This window comes from Dermacentor albipictus, chromosome 1, assembly GCF_038994185.2.
Source record: "Dermacentor albipictus isolate Rhodes 1998 colony chromosome 1, USDA_Dalb.pri_finalv2, whole genome shotgun sequence".
In the NCBI taxonomy this organism is placed as follows: Eukaryota; Metazoa; Arthropoda; class Arachnida; order Ixodida; family Ixodidae; genus Dermacentor; species Dermacentor albipictus.
Genome location: NC_091821.1, coordinates 289,047,725 through 289,072,576, shown reverse-complemented (window position 1 = coordinate 289,072,576; position 24,852 = coordinate 289,047,725). Strand labels below are relative to the sequence as shown.

The 24,852-nt window shown below is 45.2% G+C and overlaps 1 protein-coding gene across 2 annotated transcripts in view; it reads left to right on the top strand.

Moving 5' to 3' along the window:
- LOC139054444 (atrial natriuretic peptide-converting enzyme-like) overlaps positions 1–24,852 on the top strand; it is a 784,429-nt gene that overhangs the window by 446,687 nt on the left and 312,890 nt on the right. For both annotated transcript variants that reach the window (XM_070531426.1, XM_070531425.1), the window contains one exon: positions 8,507–8,599. In XM_070531426.1, the coding sequence (XP_070387527.1) occupies positions 8,507–8,599 (93 nt within the window). The remainder of the gene's footprint in view (positions 1–8,506; positions 8,600–24,852) is intronic.

The window sequence follows — 24,852 nt, the reverse complement described above, 5'->3', positions numbered from 1 at the left end:
ATGATGTCTTTCAATCTCACCACTCTTTCCGGTAGCGTAATGAAAGAACACTCTGGGAAAACGTGTACTTCCTTTGGCGCCGTGTGTTTTTCTCAAATATTAATCGTCATCTTCATGTTCTTTTCTAATTTACCTGGTTTGCCACTCGGCATAGTGTCGGAATGAAATTTAAATAAAAGCATAGAGATCCTTGTTCAAGTTTCCTGAATCCTCCAGTGGGACACGCGTGTCCTCATTCTCCCAAGGGTCTGCTCAGTTGCGCACAATCTTTTTCGGGCGAAGGAAGTTTCTTTCCGGAGACTTTGGGCCAGGGCGGCCCTTAGACCAGCCACCGCTTATAGCTGGGGTCAACCATACGCAGACCATATCCAATGTACAAAGTGCTCCACTCCTGCATTTGCAGAGGACACCCGCCATCTACTTTGGAAGTGCCCTGGGACACTCCACACAAGTGTTTATGGATGTGACGTTGTGACCCACCTAGGATGGACACTCAGTGGTCGTGCTTGAAACAGCTCAACCTCAGCGATACTACACATAATCCATCAAGCTCAAACCCGTGCTCATCAAGAGATATATGGCTTACGAGCGTCCAATATGTGACAGAAATGTGACATTTGTTCAGCTATGGCACCGTCCTGTTCGACACGTAGGGTTTGGAAATGGCGCAAGGAGACCAGGACAGCAAGACAGATGGATGCAAATTCACGCGCTGCCCCTTTGCTCATCATGGCGGGTCCAATAAGAAGAACGAGTTAGCACGATTACAAGATTAGAGCGTAGGACCCCCTTCCCCTAGCTGTGTCATAAGTTACGCATGTAATTTTTTTAAGTGGGAATAAATGTCACTTGGTCACTGAATAAATATATCAAAGATAAGCAGGGTCATGTAATCAGCCATTTCGATGCTATAGTAAGAGCAGCATAAGAATTCTGTACTAACTTGTACAGTACCCACCAGAGCAGCCACGCAAACTTCATTGTAAGTAGTGATCACCAGGATACAGAGGCTTCTTCCTTTACTAGTGATGAAGTTAGAAAGACCTTGCAAGACATGTAACGGGAAAGGTGGTAGGAGAAGATGGTATAACAGTATAGTTAATCAAGGATGGATGATATCATGCTTGAAAAGCTAGCGGCCCTTTATACGCAATGCCTCACTTTAGTGTACCAAAGAGTTGGAAGAATACCAATGTTATACTAATACACAAAATGGAGATGTTAAATATGGTCTCATTACCTTACTTTCAGTATTATGTATTATATTCACTAAGATAATTTTCAATGTTATCATGGTAACACTAGACATGAGTCAACGAAGAGAACATGCTGGCGCCAGGAAGCGATCCTCTACAATGGGTTACGTCCATGTCATCAAACAGGTAATTGAGAAATCTGAGGAAGTAGAATTTACCTCTTTATATAGCTTTCAGAGATTATGAAAATGCATTTGATTTAGTAGAGAACCAGCAGTCATGTAGTCGTTGCATAATAAAGAAGTACAGGATGCATACGTAAATATCTTGGGGAAAATCTACGAAGGCTCCACAGCTACCTTAATTCTCCACAGAAAAAGTGGAAAATGCAAGAAAGCAGTTAGGCGAGAAGACATAATTTCTCCAATGCTCTCCCCCGCATGCTTAGAAGAAGTATTCAAGCTGGGATCGACGGCGAATATTTTAACAACCATCGGTTTGCAGATGACATCATCCTGTTCAGCTACACCCGCGATAGATTGCAACAAATGATTGAGAACCTTAACCGAGGAAGTGTCAGAGTAAGGTTTAAGATAAATATGCAGAAAATAGAGATCATTTTCAATAGCTTGGCAAGAATTCATTATCGCCAGTCAGCCTCTTGTCTGTGGAACTACGTTTGTCTAGGTAAATTAAACACAGGGCACCCTCATCATGAAAAGGAAATTTACAGAATGAAATGGGTCACAGTGCATAAGGCAGGTATTACCAAATCCTGACTTTAAGCTTGCCACTGTCGTTGAAAAAAAAGTGCAATCATTGTATTCTACCGGTACTCATATGTGGGGCGGAAACCTGATGGTTAACCAAGAAGCTCAAAAACAAGTTAAGGAACGCGTATAGAGCAATGAACCGAAAAAAGTCGCAGTTTCGCACGAAAGGCGAAGCATCGATTGCGACAACAAGTTAGTGGACAGCTATTGGGGGTGAGGACTTACGGAGTCGCCATCTGTCGGAAGCGCCTCCCTTGCGCAGTATGAGGGATCACGCGGCTCAATAAACGTCGCTCACTAAACACCACGCGGCACCCGCCGTGGTTGCTCAGTGGCTGTGGTGTTAGGCTGCTGAGCACGAGGTCACGGGATCGAATCCCGGCTAAGGCGGCCGCATTTCGATGGGTGCGAAATGCGAAAACACCCGTGTGCTTAGATTTAGGTGCACGTTAAAGAACCCCAGGTGGTCGAAATTTCCGGAGTCCTCCTCTACGGCGTGCCTCATAATCAAAAAGTGGTTTTGCCACGTAAAACCCCATAATTTAATTTAAACACCACGCGGCAGTCCTCCTGGACATTTATGTAAATACTCTCAAAATGAGGAAAGTTTTTGACTGTCGATATAATAACCTTGGGCAAGCGGAAAGCAAACAATAGTTGACAGACGCTTCTCGTTATCGAAGTGAACGCCACTGCAGTGGGCGCCGCGATGAGTCTCCCGAACCGGCTTCTTGCATGAAAGGTGGGCAAACGTTGAGAGTAAACTATGTGAAATATACTCTTATAGTGGGTTGTCTGTGTAACCAAATGGAGCATAACAGAATGAAGCCTCAATGCAGCGATCGCACGGCTTCGCAGCGACTGATTGCGCGTCTGCATGCATGTCCATGCACAATGTTTTGCTTTCGCTTTGAGCGCGTTTTCGCACCGAGTCGTGAGATTTAGGCCGCAGAATTCGTATTCTTCTGATTATTTCCGTCTAATGATCCGGATCAACCGTCACTACCTGCCCTAAGTAGATGTATTCCCTTACCACTTCCAGTGCCTCGCTACCTATTGTAAATTGCTGTTCTCTTCCGAGACTGTTAAACATTACTTTAGTTTTCTGCAGATTAATTTTTAGACCCACTCTTCTGCTTTGCCACTCCAGGTCAGTGAGCATGCATTGCAATTGGTCCCTTGAGTTACTAAGCAAGGCAATATCATCAGCGAATCGCAAGTTACTAAGGTATTCTCCATTAACTCTTATCCCCAATTCTTCCCAATGCAGGTCTCTGAATACCTCCTGTAAACACGCCGTGAATAGCATTGGAGAGATCGGATCTCCGTGCCTTACGCCTTTCTTTATTGGGATTTTGTTGCTTTCTTTATGGAGGACTACGGTGGCTGTAAAGCCGCTATAGATATCTTTCAGTATTCTTACATACGGCTCGTCTACACCCTGATTCCGTAATGCCTCCATGACTGCTGAGGTTTCGACAGAATCAAACGCTTTCTCGTAATCAATGAAATCTGTATATAAGGGTTGGTTATATTCCGTACATTTCTTTATCACCTGATTGATAGTGTGAATATGGTCTATTGTTGAGTAGCCTTTACGGAATCCTGCCTGGTCCTTTGCTTGACAGAAGTCTAAGGTGTTCCGGATTCTATTTGCGATTACCTTAGTAAATAGTTTGTAGGCAACTGACAGTAAGCTGATCGGGCTATAATTTTTCAAGTCTTTGGCGTCTCCTTTCTTGTGGATTAGGATTATGTTAGCGTTCTTCCAAGATTCCGATACGCTCGAGGTCATGAGGCATTGCGTATACCGGGTGGCCAGTTTCTCTGGAGCAATTTGCCCACCATCCTTCAACAAATCTGCTGTTACCTGATCCTCCCCAGCTGCCTTCCCCCTTTGCATAGCTCCCAAGGCTTTTTTTACTTCTTCCGGCGTTACCTGTGGGATTTCGAATTCCTCTAGACTATTCTGTCTTCCATTATCGTCGTGGGTGCCACTGGTACTGTATAAATCTCTATAGAACTCCTCAGTCACTTGAACTATATCATCGATATTAGTAATGATATTGCCGACTTTGTCTCGTAACGCATACATCTGATTCTTGCCGATTCCTAGTTTATTCTTCACTGCTTTTAGGCTTCCTCCGTTCCTGAGAGCATGTTCAATTCTATCCATATTATACTTCCTTATGTCAGCTGTCTTACGCTTGTTGATTAACTTCGAAAGTTCTGCCAGTTCTATTCTACCTGTATGGTTAGAGGATTTCATACATTGGCGTTTCGTGATCAGATCTTTCGTCTCCTGCGATAGTTTACTGGTATCCTGCCCAAAGGAGTTACCACCGACTTCCATTGCACACTCCTTAATGATGCCCACAAGATTGTCGTTCATTGCTTCAACACTAAGGTCCTCTTCCTGAGTTAAAACCGAATAACTGTTCTGTAGCTTGATCTGGGATTCCTCAATTTTCCCTCTTACCGCTAACTCATTGATCGGCTTCTTATGTACCAGTTTCTTCCGTTCCCTCCTCATGTCTAGGCTATATCGAGTTCTTACCGTCCTATGGTCACTGCAGCGCAACTTGCCGAGCACGTCCAAATCTTGTATGATGTCAGGGTTAGCGCAGAGTATGAAGTCTATTTCATTTCTACTCTCGCCGTTCGGGCTTCTCCATGTCCATTTTCGGCTATCCCGCTTGCGGAAGAAGGTATTCATCATCTGCATATTATTCTGTTCCGCAAACTCTACTAATAACTATCCCCTGCTATGCCTAGTGCCTATGCCATATTCCCCCACTGCCTTGTCTCCAGCCTGCTTCTTGCCTACCTTGGCATTGAAGTTGCCCATCAGTATAGTGTATTTTGTTTTCACTCTACCCATCGCCGATTCCATGTCTTCATAGAAGCTTTCGACTTCCTGGTCATCATCACTGGATGTAGGGGCGTAGACCTGTACAACCTTCATTTTGTACCTCATATTAAGTTTTACAACAATACCTGCCAACCTCTCGTTAATGCTATAGAATTCCTGTATGTTACGAGCTATATTCTTATTAATCAGGAATCCGACTCCTAGTTCTCGTCTCTCCGCTAAGCCCCGGTAGCACAGGACGTGCCCGCTTTTTATCACTGTATATGCTTCTTTTGGCCTCTTAACTTCACTCAGCCCTATTATATCCCATTAACTGCCCTCTAATTCCTCCAATAGCACTGCTGGACTCGCTTCACTAGATAACGTTCTAACGTTAAACGTTGCCAGGTCCATGTTCCAATGGCGGCCTGTCCGGCGTTTGGCAGGCATTCTCAGATCATGAACAGCAGGTTGCCGTTATCCCTCAAGAGAAAAGTGTATAATAGCTGTGTCTTACCAGTACTCACGTACGGGGCAGAAACCTGGAGGCTTACGAAAAGGGTTCTACTTAAATTGAGGACGACGCAACGAGCTATGGAAAGAAGAATGATGGGTGTAACGTTAAGGGATAAGAAAATAGCTGATTGGGTGAGGTAACAAACGCGAGTTAATGACATCTTAGTTGAAATCAAGAAAAAGAAATGGGCATGGGCAGGACATGTAATGAGGAGGAAAGATAACCGATGGTCATCAAGGGTTACGGACTGGATTCCAAGGGAAGGCAAGCGTAGCAGGTGGCGGCAGAAAGTTGGGTGGGCGGATGAGATTAAGAAGTTTGCAGGGATGACGGGGCCATAATTAGTACATGAGCGGGGTTGTTGGAGAAGTATGGGAGAGGCCTTTGCCCTGCAATGGGCGTAACCAGATGATGATGATGATGATGATGATGATATGAGAATTTGACAGTAGACTGGCAATCATTGTTGCGTGGACGCTATCAAAACTGTTCAAAAATAATTTCGTTATAGAGACTTGTGTGCCATCGCGACATTCAATCTTTTTTTGTCTTCTAAATTCTTGTACATTTCAATATTTATTTTATTAATTCATTTATTTATATTTTTTTCTTAAAGTGCGTCGCGCTGTTTGTTTCTCACTCTTCTCCGCGTGCGATTTTCCTCTGCTTCTTTTTCTTAATCCAGTGCATTAGTTCATACCAAAAATGACCATATGCCATGCCGTTTTTTAATGTGCGTCTTGCCGCTCCCTTTCCGTTCCAGTGAACTTGCCAGTATCTTGCATCAAGTTCATAGACCAAACCGTCATAGCATTAGCCGGGCAGCGGGTGTGGGCACGTTTTCTGCTCCTCACCGAACATCGCAGTCCCGGCGCCGTAGCAGAAATCTTCCTCATGGTTGTGCTTGCTGCATACCGTAGTTGTAGCCAATGGCTGTCTGCCGGTTCTAAGTTTCGTCAGCCAAGCTTCACGCAGCTGCTTGCCCTGCGGCTACGTGTGAATAAGGCTGACACCAGGCTCCGTTGCGTACGTCCGGCACTGTGACCCGAGCAGCTGCACGCCTCCAAAGGCAGCCACTACCTATTTTAGTACTTTCAAATGTTGTCAAGCAGACACGCAAGGCGGAAAATCCTCACCACTTAATCAGAACCGCGGCGCAGGTGGGACTTTTAACTTTCGTTTTCAGCTCGCTTCGGCGCTTCCGAAGCAGCTGACACCGCCGCTGTGTCCACGTCACGCTGACGGAGGCGCCAGCTTTTCTAGTGGTGGAGCTCGCCCCCAATAGGCAGTTAGGATGGTAGATTTATCGGCAGTGTAAACTTGTAAACATAGGCATACTAACTAAATTAGCCAGCACGGTGTCATACGCGCACGAGCAAGCATGAACACATCACACTCGATGACCGCGAAAACTCGCTGTCAAAACGTTCCAGTGAAGAAACGCGGCAGCGAGCGAATCGGCCTTCGCGCTGCCATTTGCATCAACTCGAAGTAAACCGCGAATGCACTGTGCAGCGCGCATTTTACCCGTCGCAGATGACCTTCAAGGTGCAGCCCTGGAGTAGATGGCGTCCCTCCTCTCCTTACCCTCCCCCCGTTGCGCGCGACGTAAGACGGCTTCGACCCCACTTCCTTCGCGGGCGTGCACGAGCCGCGATACTCTACAATGTGCAATGTCCGACATTGTACAATGTATCACATTGTACAATGTGACAATACAATGTATTGTATCGACATTGTACAATGTACAATGTCGGTACTCTACCGTACAATGTACCAGCGCGATAAAATCGCGCTGGGACATTGTACGGAACCTCACGGCCACGCCGACGGCAACGACAGAAATGATCCTGGACGTATAATTGTTATCGCAATAAAATATTAGGTGCAACGTTAAGAGGCAGGAAGACAGTGGTTAAAGCAGAGAGCGAACGTGGATAGCACGTATTCAAGTTCACATTAAGTAAAAAAAAATGTTATTTGCCCAGTCATGTAATCCGTGGGGCAGATAACAGATGGACCATTAGAGTTACAGAATTTGTGCGAAGGTAAGAAATCTACAGTCGAGGAGGACAGAAAATGAGGTGGGGTTACGAAATTAAGAAAGTTGCAGGGGCAAGTTGCAATCAGCTAGCACGAAACGGTTATTTGAGATCGCTGGAAGAGGCCTTCGTTCTGCAGTGGACCTAAAGATAGGCTGCTGCTGCTGCTGCTGCTGCTGCTGCTGCTGCTGATGATGATGATGATGATGATGATGATGATGATGATGATGATGATGATGACGAAGAAATCTGACATGTGCATTTGTTTGCGCTATTTCTGTACCCTAGCTCCCACAGACACTTACCAGCAGTTTCAGTTTCAGTTTCAGTTTATTCAGACATGCATTGCCTGGGTTGAAGGGTCTAAAGGCAGATGAACTCTACCTGACTAAGGCCCTCCACCCATACCTTTGCTCAGAAGCAATGAGAATTACAAAAAGGAAAGCAATTGCTTTGTACATTAGAGCACAAAAATTGTTTTTTTTTCCGAAACAGAAGTAACATCGCGATTAGGCATCTTAAATTGAGTAACAGAATCACACAATACTGCAACAGCAACAACCCATAACAAGAACAACAAACACGTACATTACTGGCAACATATTAAAGAGTACAAGATTGTGCAAGTTAAGACGTTTCTCCTACTCCTTCGCGGCTGCCTCACCGACGCAGCCGACTGGATTTTTTTTTTTATTTTACATTGGCCGCTTTGTGAAAGACGTGGTTGCAAATGCCTGGTTTGTCGCACTCGAGCTGTGTATCGAAATATTCATTTGAAAATGTTGCCGAAGCGTTTTTGTGGAAAAGAATCGCAATAAGGGTTTTGTTGCTCTTTTGAATTTTGACTGCAAAGGTTGTTGTGGTGTCCGCAACACTTCCACATCAAATTTGCGCATGGATATTACAAGGAACTGTTCGCGCGAAGGCTACAATGGCTGACATCAGGCGTGCAAGCTGAACTAACTAGCAGTGCGCGCTAGGCAACAGGGCTACTTCTCTTACGAGTGAGCTACTCACAGTGGCATGAGGGATGCATTGTTCAGAGTTTTGACGCACGATTTGTCTCGAGCCTCGCCGATTCCCTCATGCTCGTTTTTTCGCTCTGTTGTGCGCGCTTGGCGTCGCAGGGTGCGTGAACGAGCTGAAGGCCCGGGGCAAGGAAGGCCACATCTGCGACGGCGTCGTCGACTGCCCAGATTTCTCGGACGAAACAGCATGCGGTGAGCAGCACAACTGCGCACGAGCATACTGCCTATGCTGACGAAAACGTTTCCATGCGAAGCATGGCCTTGCAATGAACAAGTCTCGAATGTAACCAAAACACGAGTATCGAGCGTATGAAAGTAGCAGAACCGTATGTTGGCATTATATGATATTTTCGTTATGACTACATTAAGGGCCCAAAAAACAACCCGGCGTGGTGGCTTAGCGGCTATGGCGTTGCTCATTGCGAGGTCGCGGGATTAAATCCCGGCAGCTGCCTTTTGATGAGGGGGAAATGCTAAAAACGCCCGTGCCCCGTACGTTGGGGCACGTTAAAGATACCCTGGTGGTGAAAATAATCCAGTGCCCCACTACGGCATGCCTGCATAATCAAACCGTAGTTTTGTCGCGTAAAACTCCAGCATTCAATTCAGGCTTCAAAAATGAACACACAGCTCACAGGACAACGGGATAGAGCGCCATTGACAACTACGTTATTTTTAAAGAAAATACACCCTCAGTCAGCGCATGCGCAACGAACACATTCAAGCATAAAGTGCGGTAAGATAAGCAACGTTAAACAAACCTTTAATGCGAAGGCATTATGCGCCCCATTACGCGAAAATCTCATGTCGGCGGGACCGAACGATGGCGTCAAAATCGCCGACGGCGCGACGAGTGTGTCAGAAATGCTCGGATTAACGTCAAATGTGTCAGGCAGGTTTCTGTAAACAAAGGGAATTAAGTAAACTTTCGCTCTGGCTGGGAATCGCACCCGGGGGCCCGACGCCACGGTGGCTCCGCGGGTGTGCGACACGGCCTCCCCCGTGTCATCTGCGATGTGCTCTCGAGGGCATAAAATGAGGTGTGCCTGCGTCATTGCACACGTCACTGCTTCCCGCGCGTCACTTGGGATGTTATCGCTCCACTGGGATGCACTCCGAAGCGTCTATTCTGCGGCAACCATGGAACGTGTTCGCCCACTGAAGCACGCCGCAGACGCCGAAGCAAGGGAACCTAAAAAGGAATGCAGTGCATGTTTACAACGTGCACGACAACATTTGGATGAATAACTAAGCGAAAATATTTCCCTAAAGCGACTGCAATGCTTTCGCATTCCCACAACTAAGCAGTTTGAAGCGTCTCTGCCGAACTTTTTTCTAGGGCTTATACAATTATATGGACGTTTCACTAACACACAAGCTATCTTTCTTACTAATAAAAAAACGGTTCCATCTTTTCCCTAGCTTTCGTATATTTACTTCTGGCCTTCTCTTGTATGCTGTGTGTTTTTTACGGTGAAGCTCTATATGGCTGGCCGATTCGTGCGTCCGTCGCCTCTACGCCGTGAACTCCTTCGGCGCTACCCCATGCACGAAAAGAAAGAGATGCGCGCGATTGACTGCGCCAGCAGTGACGTCGTTGCTCTCCGTCGCAGCCGAGCGCGTGCGCAGCAGTTTCTCTCCGGCTGCGAAATGGGTAGACCACGCATCATACGTACTCCTTAGCAGCAGGCAGCTTTCGATCAGCAACGCCGCGAACAGAACCAGGAGCGAGCTCGTCTACGCCCTGCCGATGCTGCAGCCCGGGCGCAAGAATAGGCTCGTGCAGCCGAGTGCACGCAACAACTGTGCACCGGTGGTCCGCCAGCCTACCAAGCCGTCGTTTAATGAACCATCGGGATTAATCCAGTGATAAACACCTGGGCCGCACGTTTCAGCTTCGCTGGTTAACAATCTGCACGCAAAGCTTGAGCGGTGATTTTTTTCGCGCCTTTAAATAGTTCTAATGAATCGATACCAACTTGCCCAAAAAGAAGTTACCTTAAGCCATATTCTATCTTTGCGTCATTCTTATTCTCGTTTGTAGGACGCAGTTGTCATTCATAATGGTTATGCAATGCAGCTATACTTAACAAAAAAAATATAACTACCCCACACGGACATAGGGCTGCCTGGTGGTGGCTTAACGTAAGAATATTTTTTTTTACATTTGCGTGACTGTACAAGCAGTAAAAAAAAACACCTGCCCAATTTCGTAATTGTAGTAAGATTCAAAGACTTCATGCTCCATTCCTAATGAAAGAAGCGTTAGGCTTCTCCTGCTGCTCTTCGTACATTTGTGGAAACAGTCTTACTTAGTGTGCAGGCTGGCGCACAAGAAATTTCGGAACTGCTTGCTGCAATTTGTCACCGGCAGGAGAATTGTCCTCCATCGACGTCGAGACAATAAATTAGTTCTCTGCATAACGGCATAGCTTGTAAGGTGTATGGTGCACAAACATAAACGTTGCATTGTACTAAAGCTGCGTCCTTTGTTGTGGATAAACATAACCAATGAGATTACACCTGGCAGATGATTAATTTTATGTATCACCATTGGTTCCACAGCATTTAATTACTCGTTTTGTTAAAGCTTTGCTTGAAGTAAAGTCACTTCATGTCATTTATTTAGCCAGAGCTTACATTTCTTACTGTTCCAAAGCACAACATTTGTAGACAACAACATACAATACACCACAAGAAACATCTCCACCAGGGAATACAAGGCACTTCACTGATTGTTCGCGGGGCGTCGCAACCAAACAAAACGCACAGCACTGCAGATATTTTACCGTCCAATGTGAAGCATACAGTGTACGGCTAGCGTTTCAGAATCAGAAATTATTTTTAAATGTTCAATCATATTACAGGTATTTAGCATACAAAAAGAAGTCCGATAGTCGGGACCTCCGTTCAAAACACAACTATAACAGTTACTAACTCAAAGCAACAGTAGCACATGAATAAGGCAGTAGACAGGAAAAAGATGAACGTTACCAGAACAAAATACACAATTAATTGGAAAAGATAACATGGTTCTAGCATAACTCATGCTAACAAAGCAAGTCGCAGCTTAACAGAACAATTGTATGTATATAAAAAAAGACAAGAGTTTATTTGCATTGTCACAAGAGCACACTCGTAGAAGAAAAACATAAGACGAGCAGAATAAACCTCCTCGTTAGTATGCCCACAAATGCACTGTCAGTTCCTTTTTAACTTCGTACAAAGATCTTGCGTTTCTCATCAGCGGTAGCGTGTTCCATATATATATGGAAGTGAATTCTACAGTCTGGTTGCCATAGTTAGTGTGGACTGTCGGCAAAAGAAAATTGCTATTCAATGCGAATCTCTTGCTACTATAAATCAACAGGTTTAAAGGCGAAATCGGTGGTAGGTAACTATTCACAAATCTGTAAAATAATATACCCAAGTTATATGTGGTCTATCCAGAAATGATGAGGATGCTCTTCTCGTGTAGTATGAATTTGCAATTGTAAAAGCATAAACTACAAGTAATAATACTTATGGCTTAGTTCTCAACCGTCTGGAGAGACGTAATGTCAGTGTTATAGGTGTTTCAGCAACATATTGTTTTCCCAACATATTGCTTTCCTGGCTTGAACACTTCTTAAAAGGGCGCATACACAGTTTACTTCAGCAAATAACCATCATTCGTCCCTTAGCAGCGTAACATCGGGTGTGCCACAAAGCGCTGGTTTATCGCCTCTACTTTTCCTCATCTATGTGAATGACTTACCTGGTAACATTAAGAGTAAATTAGGTCTTTTCTCGGATGTCTGTGTCATATATTCCCCTATCAAAGGCTCGAATGACATCACTGCACTACAACAGGATCTCGATTCCATCGCAGTATGGTGCGAGAAATGGTTCATACCGCTTAACCTTACCAAATACAAAGACTTATCATTCACCCGCAACCACAGCTTAACCACCTTCACAATGCATTCAGCTCCTGTCAATCATGCCCCGTCTTACAAATGTCCCGGCGTGCAAATCACATCGCCTGATACTGACACCGTCTGCTCTAATGCTTCACGTACCCTTGGGTATTTCAAACGTAACCTGGAAACCGCATCACCAGAAATAATAAAGCTAGCATATCTAACATACGTACGTCCGCAGGTTGAATATGCGTTGTCAATGTGGCACCCTTCCCAATCATATTTTACCTGGGGCATAAAAGTGGACTTGCCTTTTTCTTTTTTTTTTCTTTCGTTTTCTCTTCGCCTTTTTTTCTTTTATATATTTATTTGTTCTGTTAGTATCTTTTATATTTGTTTTTCACGAGCACCGGTTCACGGAAAGAATAGCGCACGACCACCGGTAATAGAGGGCTGCTGTGCACGCCCTTGAACTGGCGCACGGCTGTTGACACGTGACTGGCAGACGGCCGTGCCACCGGCCTTGTGCACAGCACTCCCGTATTCTCAATTCTACACCGTCACCGTTAACACATCTTTGCTCGTTGCCGCACCCACGCGCCTTACCCCCGCTGCACTTTAGAATAACCCTACTATATATGCTGTGCCGAAGAAAGCACTTGTCGCCTTGAAAAAGACAACTCCATTTGTCGAAACGTTGGCTCCCGCTCATCGTCTTCAATTTCCATCTCCCACCTTCCCCCTGTTTTTGCTGTGGCATAGAAGCAATACAAAATCGCGCTGCTCTGTTTATAACCTCCAATTATTCTCGTGAAACGAGCATAATCGCACTAAAACGTACACTATGGGCGCTACAACATAACGCCATTCCAAACTTTTCTATGCCAATTCTGCAGTCAGCCCTCCACGATTTGTCAAAAAATTTTCGGACCACCCCCACTTCGCCTGTCTGTCACGCGACGTCACGAGAACGGCGGAAACGCTCCATTTTATATGATATGTGCACACTGATTATGCGTGATTATAACAAATGAAAGATACGTAGTTAATTCTGATTCGACGCCGTTTTTGCCATTAGCCCACTGCTATTGGTCAAGCGTTTTTTGGCTGCGCTCACTTCGTCTGTCTGCCACATTACGTCATAAAAGCGCGAAAGCTCACTGCGTCAAAGTGACGTGTACGCGTTAAAAGCGCATTAATATACCGAACAAAACTGATTTTTTTTTCTGAATAGCCGCGCAGTGCCTCGTTCCAAAGGGAATAGAAGATGGCTGCCCGCCGATCGCCCCGGCACTGGCAAGTCAGAACTGCCGGGGAACATAGCTGTATTTGCGTATAATAAACATTAGTGCGTGGCAGCGTAACGTTATCGAGCGTTGTCGGCACGTATACGACATCACATTGCCAACTCATCTTTGCTGAGGATTCGTTTTAGCGGCATTTGTAACCTTCCATTGCACGCCGGAGCGATTTTCGACAAGCCACCTCAAGCTAAACAAGGTAAAACGGAACAACCGCAGGCACCTTCTAATCCGGTTATCTGCTTTCACTGTTCTAGCTTGGCCCCGACGCAACCCTCTCTACTTGAGCGTGCTCCTCGCCTCGTGTCAGCCAATTAGACAAGAAAAAGTGCTCAATGTAGGCAATGCTATTCGCTTTGAAAGCAGAATAAGTGTCCTCCTATAAATCAGGACCGCGTTTCATTGGGCTTTTCAAACAGCGCTGCGGGTTACCACCCGATGCTTGCGTCGGTGGTTGCGTAAATTTTAACGCGATAGCGTTAAGGAGCTCGTGTCGCAGAAAAGCTGGTGGCGTCGGTGTCGGTGTCCGCGGCGTTGACCGTGAGCGATAAATCACTGCAGGCACTCCATAAATAAAAAGCAACTTCGAAGATGGGCTGGGTGGGAATCGAACCAGGGTCTCCGGAGTGTGAGACGGAGACGCTACCACACAGCCACGAGTTCGATGCGTGAAAGAAGTACAAAAGCGCTTCTAGTGAATGCGGTGTTGCCTTAGTAACGTGCCGTAAAAAGTTATACTGCGGTGTATATCGGTAATTATGAGCATGCAACTTACAGAAGTCGCATTTACATGAGTAGCGCAGTACGTTTCCGCAACATTTCTTCTGTGCTTACCGCACACGCAGAGCCATCTTGCGGCAAACACAGAAGACCCCCCCCCTCTCAATGTACGGCGCTGCCCTGACAGGTGGCGCGCCACGGCTGTGCGCGGACCGGTGCAAGGCGCGTCGCATGCCCCGACTCCCTCTCCCCTGACGACGCTTCGCCGTTCTCCCACACGGGTTGCAGACTCAAGCGCCGTTCCTTTCTTTCGATTACTATCTATCTATCTCTCTGCCCGTGCCGATCACGACGTTCGGCTGGCGTAGATCGTTTCCTCCTCCGAGACACCGAGTTCTTTGGTTCGTTCCGTTTGCTCAGGCGCACATTTCGTTGCCGCGCCGAACACTGCGTTGCTCGACGCTCACCGTGTCCGATGCGGGGCGCCTCGTAAGTGATCGCTGCGCCGTCGCGCATTGTCTTACACCCCTTGGCGGGTCGACGGGAATGCTGTCGCGTTCCACTCTTGAAGGCGAAGCTTAAGCGTCCTCCAATTTTTACATCAGGAGTTCGCAATAAAAACAGATTGGAATAGTTTTATTTTATAGGCCCTTGAACTACCATCACTTGCTTCCTGTCGGATCATGTCTCGTCTCTGCTTGCTTCACACCTTTTTTTAGCCTCCACACTCCAGCCATCCTTGTTAAATTCACCCTTCGCTACATCCAACCGTTCAAGCCACAGTACATCCATAGCACGCATTATCAACCGATCGTCTGCCATGGAACCTTCATTCTTCCCTGACGCAATAACCCAATGGAACAGTCTCCCAGAAGATATCGTCTCATGCACTGGCTGCAAATCGTTCCGCACAATGTTAAATAACCAGATTGCTTAAATACCGATCCTACCCACCCTTACTCCAACCCGATGTTAACCCGATGTTCCCTTTTTTCACAATTGTTCCTGGCTTGTTTTTGTTTATCGTTGTTTCTTTACTACTCTGTACATTTGTTGTAACATTGTCGCAAGCATTAAAGCCCCCCCCTTATGTAGTGTTTCCGGGCCTTTAAGCTCAAAATAAATGAAATGGTATTGGTGTGGGGAGATGTCACAAAGGGTTTATGTACAATATTTACACAGTGGCAGCGAGTGGCACCTCAATAACCAACATGCCGGGAACAGCTCGTCCTCTTTCTCGTATGTTATGCAACGTCTTCTTCAGCAGCAGGACAGGTGGCTCATAACACTGCCCTTCGGCGGCGAAAGATTCGGTCCAGTCGAGGCACAACTGCACGGAAAAGGTTCACTGCACAAAGAGGGTAATTCAGTGTCAGGGACATGATATGGCTGCAGGCGGACGGCGATGTCGGTGCAAGGTTCAGCCGATGGGCACGAAGACAATGAATCGATTTCGCACGCTACGTCGGTCGATATGGGCCGGTGTACAGGAACAGCGGCTTTTCAGAAAGCCCGACACAGCTCGCTGCAGACTATAGGAGGACAAAGGACCCACGGGCAAAGTCGGAAGCTCATTGTATCGTAATTGCTGGCGTACATGCAACTCGCTGAACCAAAGTAATATTGTTTGCTGTCCGTTGGAGATACTCTGAGTATTTTTTTTGCTCTCTGCCAAATTACATAATTAGTCTTAATTAATCAACTTCTCGAATATTATAATTACATGAAAAGTGTCAATGATGAAATTTCAGGGCAGCATGAAAAACTCCTGATACAGCTTTCTGTTGGTCAATGCGTGCCACATGAAAGTGTTTTTCGGAGCGTGAAAGAAGCCCGCAAAAACACGCAAAATGCCTCGAGCGGCAATTTTTCGTGTATTCGCGGGCTTCTTTCCCGCTCGGAAAAACACTTTTATTTAGCAAGTATTGACCAACAGAAATCTGTATCAGGAATTTTTCAGGTTGCCCTGAAATTTTCTCATTCACACTTTTCATCTAATTGAGAAGTTGAATAATTAAGACTAATTAAGACTCGCGCTTCCCGTGCTCAGCGTCAGCTTCTAGAGAAACGCTAGGTACATATGGCTCGTGATTGCGCATTGTGTTTCGAGTTTAGGTGCTCCTGAGGTTGTGTTTCTGAAAGGAGGGGTAGTCGTCTTTGCAGCTCATATACTAGCTGGCATCGTACTTTGCCACCAGGTTACGAACTCCTGAGGCAGAGAACTTGTGCCGCAGGTTGTACCTCTACTCTGTCTAGGTGCTTGTTCGTTTGCTCTTTCTCGTAGAGGTCTTCAAGCTTCGTAAGGTTGAAAAGACCTGTCAGTACCCGTATGCCTGTGTTCAATGAGTTGTCGTTTTTGTGCGTTGCTTGCAATTCATGCCGTATAACACCTTGGACACAAGTACAGCATCGGCGATTTTCCAGAGTATCCGCTCATGGACTCGCCATGATTTTGAGATTTTTCTTTTCACCAGGTGTAGAATTTGAATCCAGGAGTGGCATAATTGTTTCAACCGCATGCTAGCTCGGTCGTTTTGGTCTTACACTAGCTGATGACACGGAGTTGTTGACTTGTGGGTAGCTTTGTGCAGCTATGTGAATCACAATGTGTAATCTGGGGTAGTTCTTGATTTTATTCCTATTTCCGACGTAGATGTAAGCTGACCTATCATAAAGCTGCATGTCAAACAGGCTAAGATAGTCCGCAATGTTGTCGAGAGCTTGTTGAGTCATTCTTGATTTCTGTATAACATCGCTTTCCCACAGACTGTAGTACTCCATAGACTATAGTACTTCTCGTAGTATGCCTTTATTGGTGTAAGCGGCCGAATGTACCTCCATCTCTCACCTGGAATTTTCTGCCTTTCTAAATGTTACGGTTGAACTTGAGTGCTCTGCCACAAATTTTCTTGCTCATCATTCCTCTTATTAGAGTGGCATGCGATACTGCATTAAAAACCTATTCGCCCTCTTCATTCTTTCATAAGCAGTATTACACGATGACCTCTAATAAAGTTTCTGCTGGTTACCCCACTCATATCTGCCAGAAGGGGTAACGTGTACATGATGTAGTATGAGCATTCATGTTTTTTAACATTTATATACATGTAGAACCAGCTATATGATGGAGTACTTACTAGGCCTCATTATGCTTATTTGTGCAGTGCTGCTGAACAATGCATATTCACGCAATGAATGCTTTCCACATTTAAAAATTCCAATTGGCTCGGTCTCATTTGTTCGAAAAGTGACCAGATTATCTTCAAGTTTGCACAGATGCATCTGTACACAATGACGGTCAAGGCGCCTCTGCAGCTTTTTACTGCCCTTCAACTCAAGTACGACGTATCTTTCAAATACCTCATCCAAGTTCGTCAACAACTGCGGAACTAGCAGTGATTAATGTTGCACTGAAATACGTGCAAGAGGAGTTAATTACATCGAAGCTTGTCATCTTTACGGACTCCCGTGCTGCCCTTAGCAGGTTACAACGCAGTGAGCTTGATTGTCTACTTGTGCGCAGCATTAATGACTCTGCGAGCAAAATTACATCACGTGGGGTATCTCTCGTTGCTCAATGGATACCTTCACACGTAGGAATCGCCGAAAATGAAGAGGCTGATTGGCTCGCTTCAAGTTGCATTCATAACAACTGTGACTGCCCAGAAATTTTGTGCAAGCTTGATGACGCTCGTCTGCTGACTCGTCGCCACCTACTCAAGCAGCATCCAGATCAGCGCGTCGCAAATGGAACGTTCCCGCCCCGTGTTCGTGGTCGAGTCTTGCGTTGTCGCGCTAGAGCGCAATTGCTCAAGCTGAGGGTTGGTTGCGTGAACGTGCACAGACATTTATACAGAGAAGGGCGTGCGGAAAGTCCATTGTGTACGTCTTGTGGCTGCTACGAGACACTTCAGCACCTTATATTTGAGTGTCCCGCTTTCAGTGCGCAGCGCATGTCGCTAGTGAGAAACTATCATCTCCTTGGCCTGCGGTGGGCGACACTCGAGGAATGTTTATATCCCAGTGGCTGTGCATCTAAAGGTGATCAGGCCCATCGCGCCCTACTAACCTTTATAGTACTAAGTAACTTAGGTTCATGTTTGTAGCATGAACATTCAATATTTTGTAGTAGCGTGACCTTCAGTGACCGGTCCTACTGTGTGTGATCAGTACTGTACCCTAACGCTTCTCAGTTCGAAGATGGGAGGTGGCGGGTTTAAACACCTTATAGTGTATATTGTGAACCGATTACCGGTGAAACGGTGATTACGGGCAGCTTTACTTGGCGTCTCATCGTGGAGAACACAATTAGCCGCATAGCGAACTAGCCAAGGATGTGGTTGATAATTGTGGAGGCTGTTCGACGCGGCGTCACTTTAATTCCGGCTGCAGAGTTCTACTTTAGTCTTTAGATTTGTCCTGTTGCAGTGTTCTACTTTGGTCTTTAGATTTGTCCTGTTGCTCTCCTTTCCTCTTTCCTTTTTCCCCCCTCCTTCCTATCTTCCATTTCTGTGTTGCTGTCACCTCCCTTCAGAAGAGTAGGCAGGCGTTGTGCCCCTTCCGGTGGCAGTTGCCAGCCTGCTCCTCGCTTTCCCTTTCCTGATACCTGTGTATATGTGTATATGTGTTCAAAACAAATAATAAATACTAATAACTGGAAAATGCTTGTTTTAAAACTGTGCTCTTTGCTTTCGGTTGGTGTTAGCATTGCTTGTTATATTTTGCATATGCATACCGCGCTTATGCATTGGCATTTGAGTTCAATGGAGGAGGATGAACTATAGCAAAGTGCAAGAGCCTTTTGTTTCCTATGACTCCCATCGAAAGGCGACTTCCACGGCTGGCAATTCAACTCCTCAGCTTGTGTCAGTAGCAGAATGTCATAACCAGAGTGGCAGGTGAATAAATTGGAAGAACGATTTTGTTGTCGAGAGATGAGAGGGTTTTTTCTTGCTTGTATGTTGCTAAAAATGGCAATAAATATGCGCCATTGCAATAAAAACTACATATTCCGAATATGCAGTAAACTGCATATTCTGTAAAGTTTAAATGCAGAAATTTCTGTTAAAATTCGAGGGTGAAATTTTCTTGGAAGTAGTAGGGTACTTGAGTGCTTATAAAGGTATAAATGACATAAAATATCGTAATATGAATATCCACACTGATAATTGGGATCACAAATTTATTAGAAACAATTTTCGGAAGCATGTTAGGTTGGTTAGCTGTGGACGTGTGAGAACCGTTTGTACTTGAAGGATGCAATTATTCACAGGAAGGGATTCAACTGGCTTATTTCAATGCACACTTTTGATTTGCTTTTGTTTCACCTACAAAAGAACAGGCTGTTTGCCTGCTTTTTGCATTCTTGCACGAGTTTGCGGCAGGGTATGTTGTCACTGTGCTACTATAGCAAGTCAGTAATGCTATGTAACTGTTTAATTACCGCCCAAAGCAACAGTTAATGCAGGTGCCGTAAGGATACAAAATCCGCAACATATTCAAGGTTTATTGGTTTCTGTGTATGAAAAAATTATCCATCAGAGAAGAGATACAACCTAATGTATATGAAATATTCGAAAACAATTTGACGACGCTCTTTATTCAAGCCACGGAATTAAATATGCTATGGTACAATATTCATTACGATAGCCTGCACGTTTGGCGTGTCAAATTTAATAAGCAAGTAAGGTAAGATAAGCTTTCGAGACGCATCGGGCAAGTTAAGCATGAAAAGACACACAGGAAAACAATTTAATTAAGCGGTCACGCGTTCAGCGCAACGTTCAAACTTCGGGTATTTTAAATTATGAAGGGAAAATCATGCATCCACCCATTGCAGGAATTGGTATGATTGGGTGGATGTCTGATTTTCCGTTTAATAATTCTCTCCACCTTATGGGTTTCCGCAAACCTATTGCGTCAAACTCTTGCCTTTGCTTCGATCGTTGTTGACAAATTCGACTTTTCCCTGCCATATCTGCTAGCTGCCTGGTGAGCTCAGATGATAGAGCGGCTGCCCCGGAAAGGCAGTGGTCGCAGGTTCGAGTCCCGGACCAGGATGATTGTTTCTTCAATTGCGAGGCTTTTCATTCAAGGAACCCGTATGGGTTTCCATTTTAGCAATTGCTACGACTGGGTGAATGTATCATCATCATCATCAGCCTGGCTACTCCCACTGCAGGGCAAAGGCCTCTCCCATACTTCTTCAACTACCGCGGCCATGAACTAATTGTGGTCATGTTGTCCCTGCAAAGAAATGTATGATTTTCCTTTTATTATTTACTTCTCTCCACCTTGCGGGTTTCCGCAGAACTATTACGTCAAACCCTTCGGGTACTTTGCTGTCTTGTCATTTGCCCTTGCCGAGGTTACAATTATTATAAACTGCTTCGTACGCGCGATTTTTGTGTGCTACTCAACGAAAGAAAATTGTAACGACCCCAAAAGGCCATGTCGTTTCGTGGGCATCGAACAACTCATAGTATTTGCAACTCGCAAAGGTTTGTCTATAGCATACGAAGCAAACATGACAATGCACCTCATTTGCTACGTAAGTGTCATCGAATGCATAAAAATGGGAGAATAGAATAGGCGGAACAAGTTCTTCATCCTCCCTTCGCCTGCGTACCGGATTCGAAAGTCCACGTCTCCGCGCTTTGCAATTCTGGAGTGAGCCGCCATTTACCAAGCAAACCGCAAAATAGCTCTCGGCGCAGTTTCGACGGAAAATCGCAGCCGACGGTGCGACGCTGCAACCAACCAGTTGGTCGCAGCCTAAAGGGGGGGGGGGGGGGGGGGTGGTACTGCGATTTTCCTTACAGGCGACGGAAATCGTAATTCCGGTGCAACGAAAATCCGATCATGTGAAACAGGCTTAGAAAACAGTTCATCAAAGAAGCCAAGCACAAAACTTTCATACACTTGCGATTCGCAGCAGTTGCTACGCAATAACATTATATTACAAAATTTGTTAAGTATTACAACCCATTTCGATGTAAGTGTGTATTTTTATGCGTGTACTTGTATGAATGCGGGTTTTCCCTGTTGCCCTTCAGCGCATTCTTGGAGTTGGTGCGCACGGTTTGCTGTCTGATAGCTTCCTGCGTTTTCCGTGCCTCGCTGTGACTTGTTTGGAGTATTCCGGTGTGTTGGTCGCTTTTTATGGGCTCCTTGTTGCCTCGAAAATCACCGTGATCGCCTCAGCCACATCGAAGGTGAGTGAGTGTTTCGAATTCCCCTTGATCGTTCACTGCGATGCGGACAAAAGCGTGAAAGTGCGTGCAATGCCTGTGCGTGTCTTCCGCGCGGGCCTTTGTGGTGGTTTTACTATCCTTCCGCCGGCGAGGAATGGTTCAAAGGGACTAGGTTTGTGGCATTCAGCATGGAGTTTTTTAACTTCACAGGGGGTTTGCAACCCGCCGTGGTTGCTCAGTGGCTATGGTGTTGGGCTGCTGAGCACGAGGTCGCGGGATCGAATCCCGGCCACGGCGGCCGCGTTTCGTTGGGGGCGAAATGCGAAAACACCCGTGTACTTAGATTTAGGTGCACGTTGAAGAACCCCAGGTGGTCAAAATTTCCGGAGTCCCCCACTACGGCGTGCCTCATAATCAGAAAGTGGTTTTGGGCACGAAAAACCCAATAATTTTTTTTCGGGGGGGGAGGGGGGGTTGTGGTGACTTGTGGTTGTGGTGACCGCGTGAAACGACAAAGACAAAAGGAAGACGTCACACACACAGGCGCTACCTTCCAACAATCTTTATTTCGAGCAAGGGACCCATACATATATACAACTTTTTTCGCGTACATCATCATACATGCGCTGTTTGCAAAAATTCCTTACACACCATTACGCAGGTAAGCTAGCTCTTTGTGGGAAAGGGCAATTGATGGTTTTGACACACAGTTATCGCCAAGCCTATCAATCATTGAAGCTTTCGGTCATCAGCTCCGGGCATGAATTAAATAACGCGTTTGACAAGCATGTCTTTGTAATTCCCCTCTTAAGCAACTTAGAGTGAGCCGACTGATATGGAAGCAGTGGCTTGTTCGCGCTAGGCTCATACTTCCAGCGTACATCGTTGTTGCAAAATGAAAACTTAATGTCAAGAAATCGAATACTTCCGTTAATCGGCAGTTCATGCGTTACTTTTAGAGCAGATAAAGCCTTGCGTATAAAAGAAAGTAAGTGGCTGGAATCTGATAAACTATACCATGTTACAAGGCACAAAAAGGGACACATGTCTAACGCCGCAGTCATTTTTGTTTTTTGCCACCCTGTTTATTGCCACACTGTTCACGCTGTTAAGAAAGAAGAAAAACAGAAAAAGCAAAAAAAAGGTTGGCTGTGGCGCCCTATGTACATAGGTTGTCCCATGGCTTACGGAACGTGGCCAATAGATATGACGTCATTATAGTTTTCGCCCCCCCCCCGCGAATCGTCTATCATGTGTTCTGTGATAAATAGAAAGCATGAAAAGGGTGGCAAAAAAAAGAAAAAGTGATTGTGGCGTTAGACATGTGTCCCCCTTTGTGCCTTGTAACACTGATACAGTTTACAGGTTCCACTTAAGTGCGGGAAAACTTACATTGGACAGAGCGGCAGGTGTATTAATTTTAGACTAAGTGGACACAAACAATCACTTAACCTAATGCTTCACATCTAGCATCGCATTGCTTCAATTGCGGTTGTAAACCTTTGTTTGAAGACACAAAAATTATTTCAAGACAGAAATGCCAAACCAAACGGCAAATAATCGAGGCATTTCACATCAAAAGATTAGGAGAGACTTGCGTAAGCCAGGCATCATTGTCTCTGTTAGAATGCGAATTTAAGTATCTTCAGAACACGTGTGCTCTCAATTCAATTAGCGTCTTTTTGTTGTTTGCTTTTTGGCCTCCCTACCTCTTGATATGTTTAACTGATGCCTTTAGACCTTGTCAGGTTCATATGCTGCGGTATTCGCAATTACCTATATATACTTTGTTAGTTTCAATAAAAAAATTGAGAGTTAGCGCTCGTCCTGTCTGCTTCTAGTCTCTGTCCGTGTCACTTCGCGCTACAATCCAAGAAATAGTGTCGTCTACGAAATAAGCTGCTTGATCATATTTTCGCGAACGAAGACGTCGTAAAATATGTATTGAAGAGGCCCGTCATAAGTATACAAGCAAAGGGAACGACATCGAACAAACGGAAACACTCCAGAAGGCGCCCCGACACCATCCGGACACCGCCCGAACTGCAGACGACAGGCGCGAGTCCGTGCCCTGACGTCACGCGAGCGGCGCTCGCAGCGCCTCTCTAGGTCGTTCTCGGGGCTAATGGCCACAAAATATTTGAAGCCTTGGAGGTTCAGTTGATCGCCTAAAAGTAAAGTTCACATTTTTTGCAAAAAGCTCCGTGTTCAAGGCAAAAAAAAAATTGCTTTGGTGTTCGGAGTAAAAGTGTATGTGATACCTCATTACATAGCCCTACGTGTCTCCATGCATATCAGAATGTACAAAAAGGTATTATTCTTTAAAAGTGAAAAATTATTTTTTGTATTGTTAGTTTGTGGATAACGCACACAACATCAATATATGAAACCTTGTCGTCTAGCAAGGAGAGATTGTTAACAAAATTATCCACAAAAGCTAGTAAACAAACTGGGACTGCTTGTTTTTTTTTCGATACGAAGGCAAGCGATGTCAAACGCCGCAGTCTTGGTTAGTTTTTTTTTAAACATGATCGTGTAAAGCGGTCCCCAACCACGTCTGACCTGAGACTGAACACACGGCGCATATGACTTTTACATCCGAACAGGTTAAAGCTATCGAACAGCGGCAGCACGCAACGCCAGAAGAATTTGTCCCCACTTGTGTAGGCTTTCATTTGTAACTATAATATTAACATAATAACATAAATATAATAAATAGTAATCTACATTTCTCTCTTTCCACAGAATACTCAATGAGAGCAGACGTAAGGGTAAAAGCCGCATGCAGCGGATTGACAAAACCCCATTACGCCCCGCATGACAGTACGACGAGGAAACAGCTTAGTCATGACAAACGCAGAGAAATACTGGAAACATTGGAACACATTGTGAAATTTGTGAACTTGAACGTTCACAAATTTACAGGGCAAAAACACAGTAGGGATCAGTAAGAAAATATGCGTACAAAATTGAGAAGAGCCTTAGTGCATTTGTTAACAATGTGTGATGTAAGAAACAATAGCGCGACATACAAAAACAGAATGAAACACCATACATTAGTGCAGGAGCGGCATAACCTTCATAATTGAAATTATGAAGGTGTTTTCTGCTTGCATCGTCATATGAGAGTCTTTGGCTTCCAGGGAGTAGGGCACAAAGTTTTCTCTTCTCTGTATGTTCTGTTCAAAGTGTCCTGACAAAGTTTCCTGTTCAGTGCGTCTCATGTCACTGTGCATGTTGATATATAGCATTGAATTGCAGTGCGACCAGTCTTTCAAATGCTTTGCTTTCATGATCTCAGCGCTCGTTCTGTGTTTACGTAAGAACAA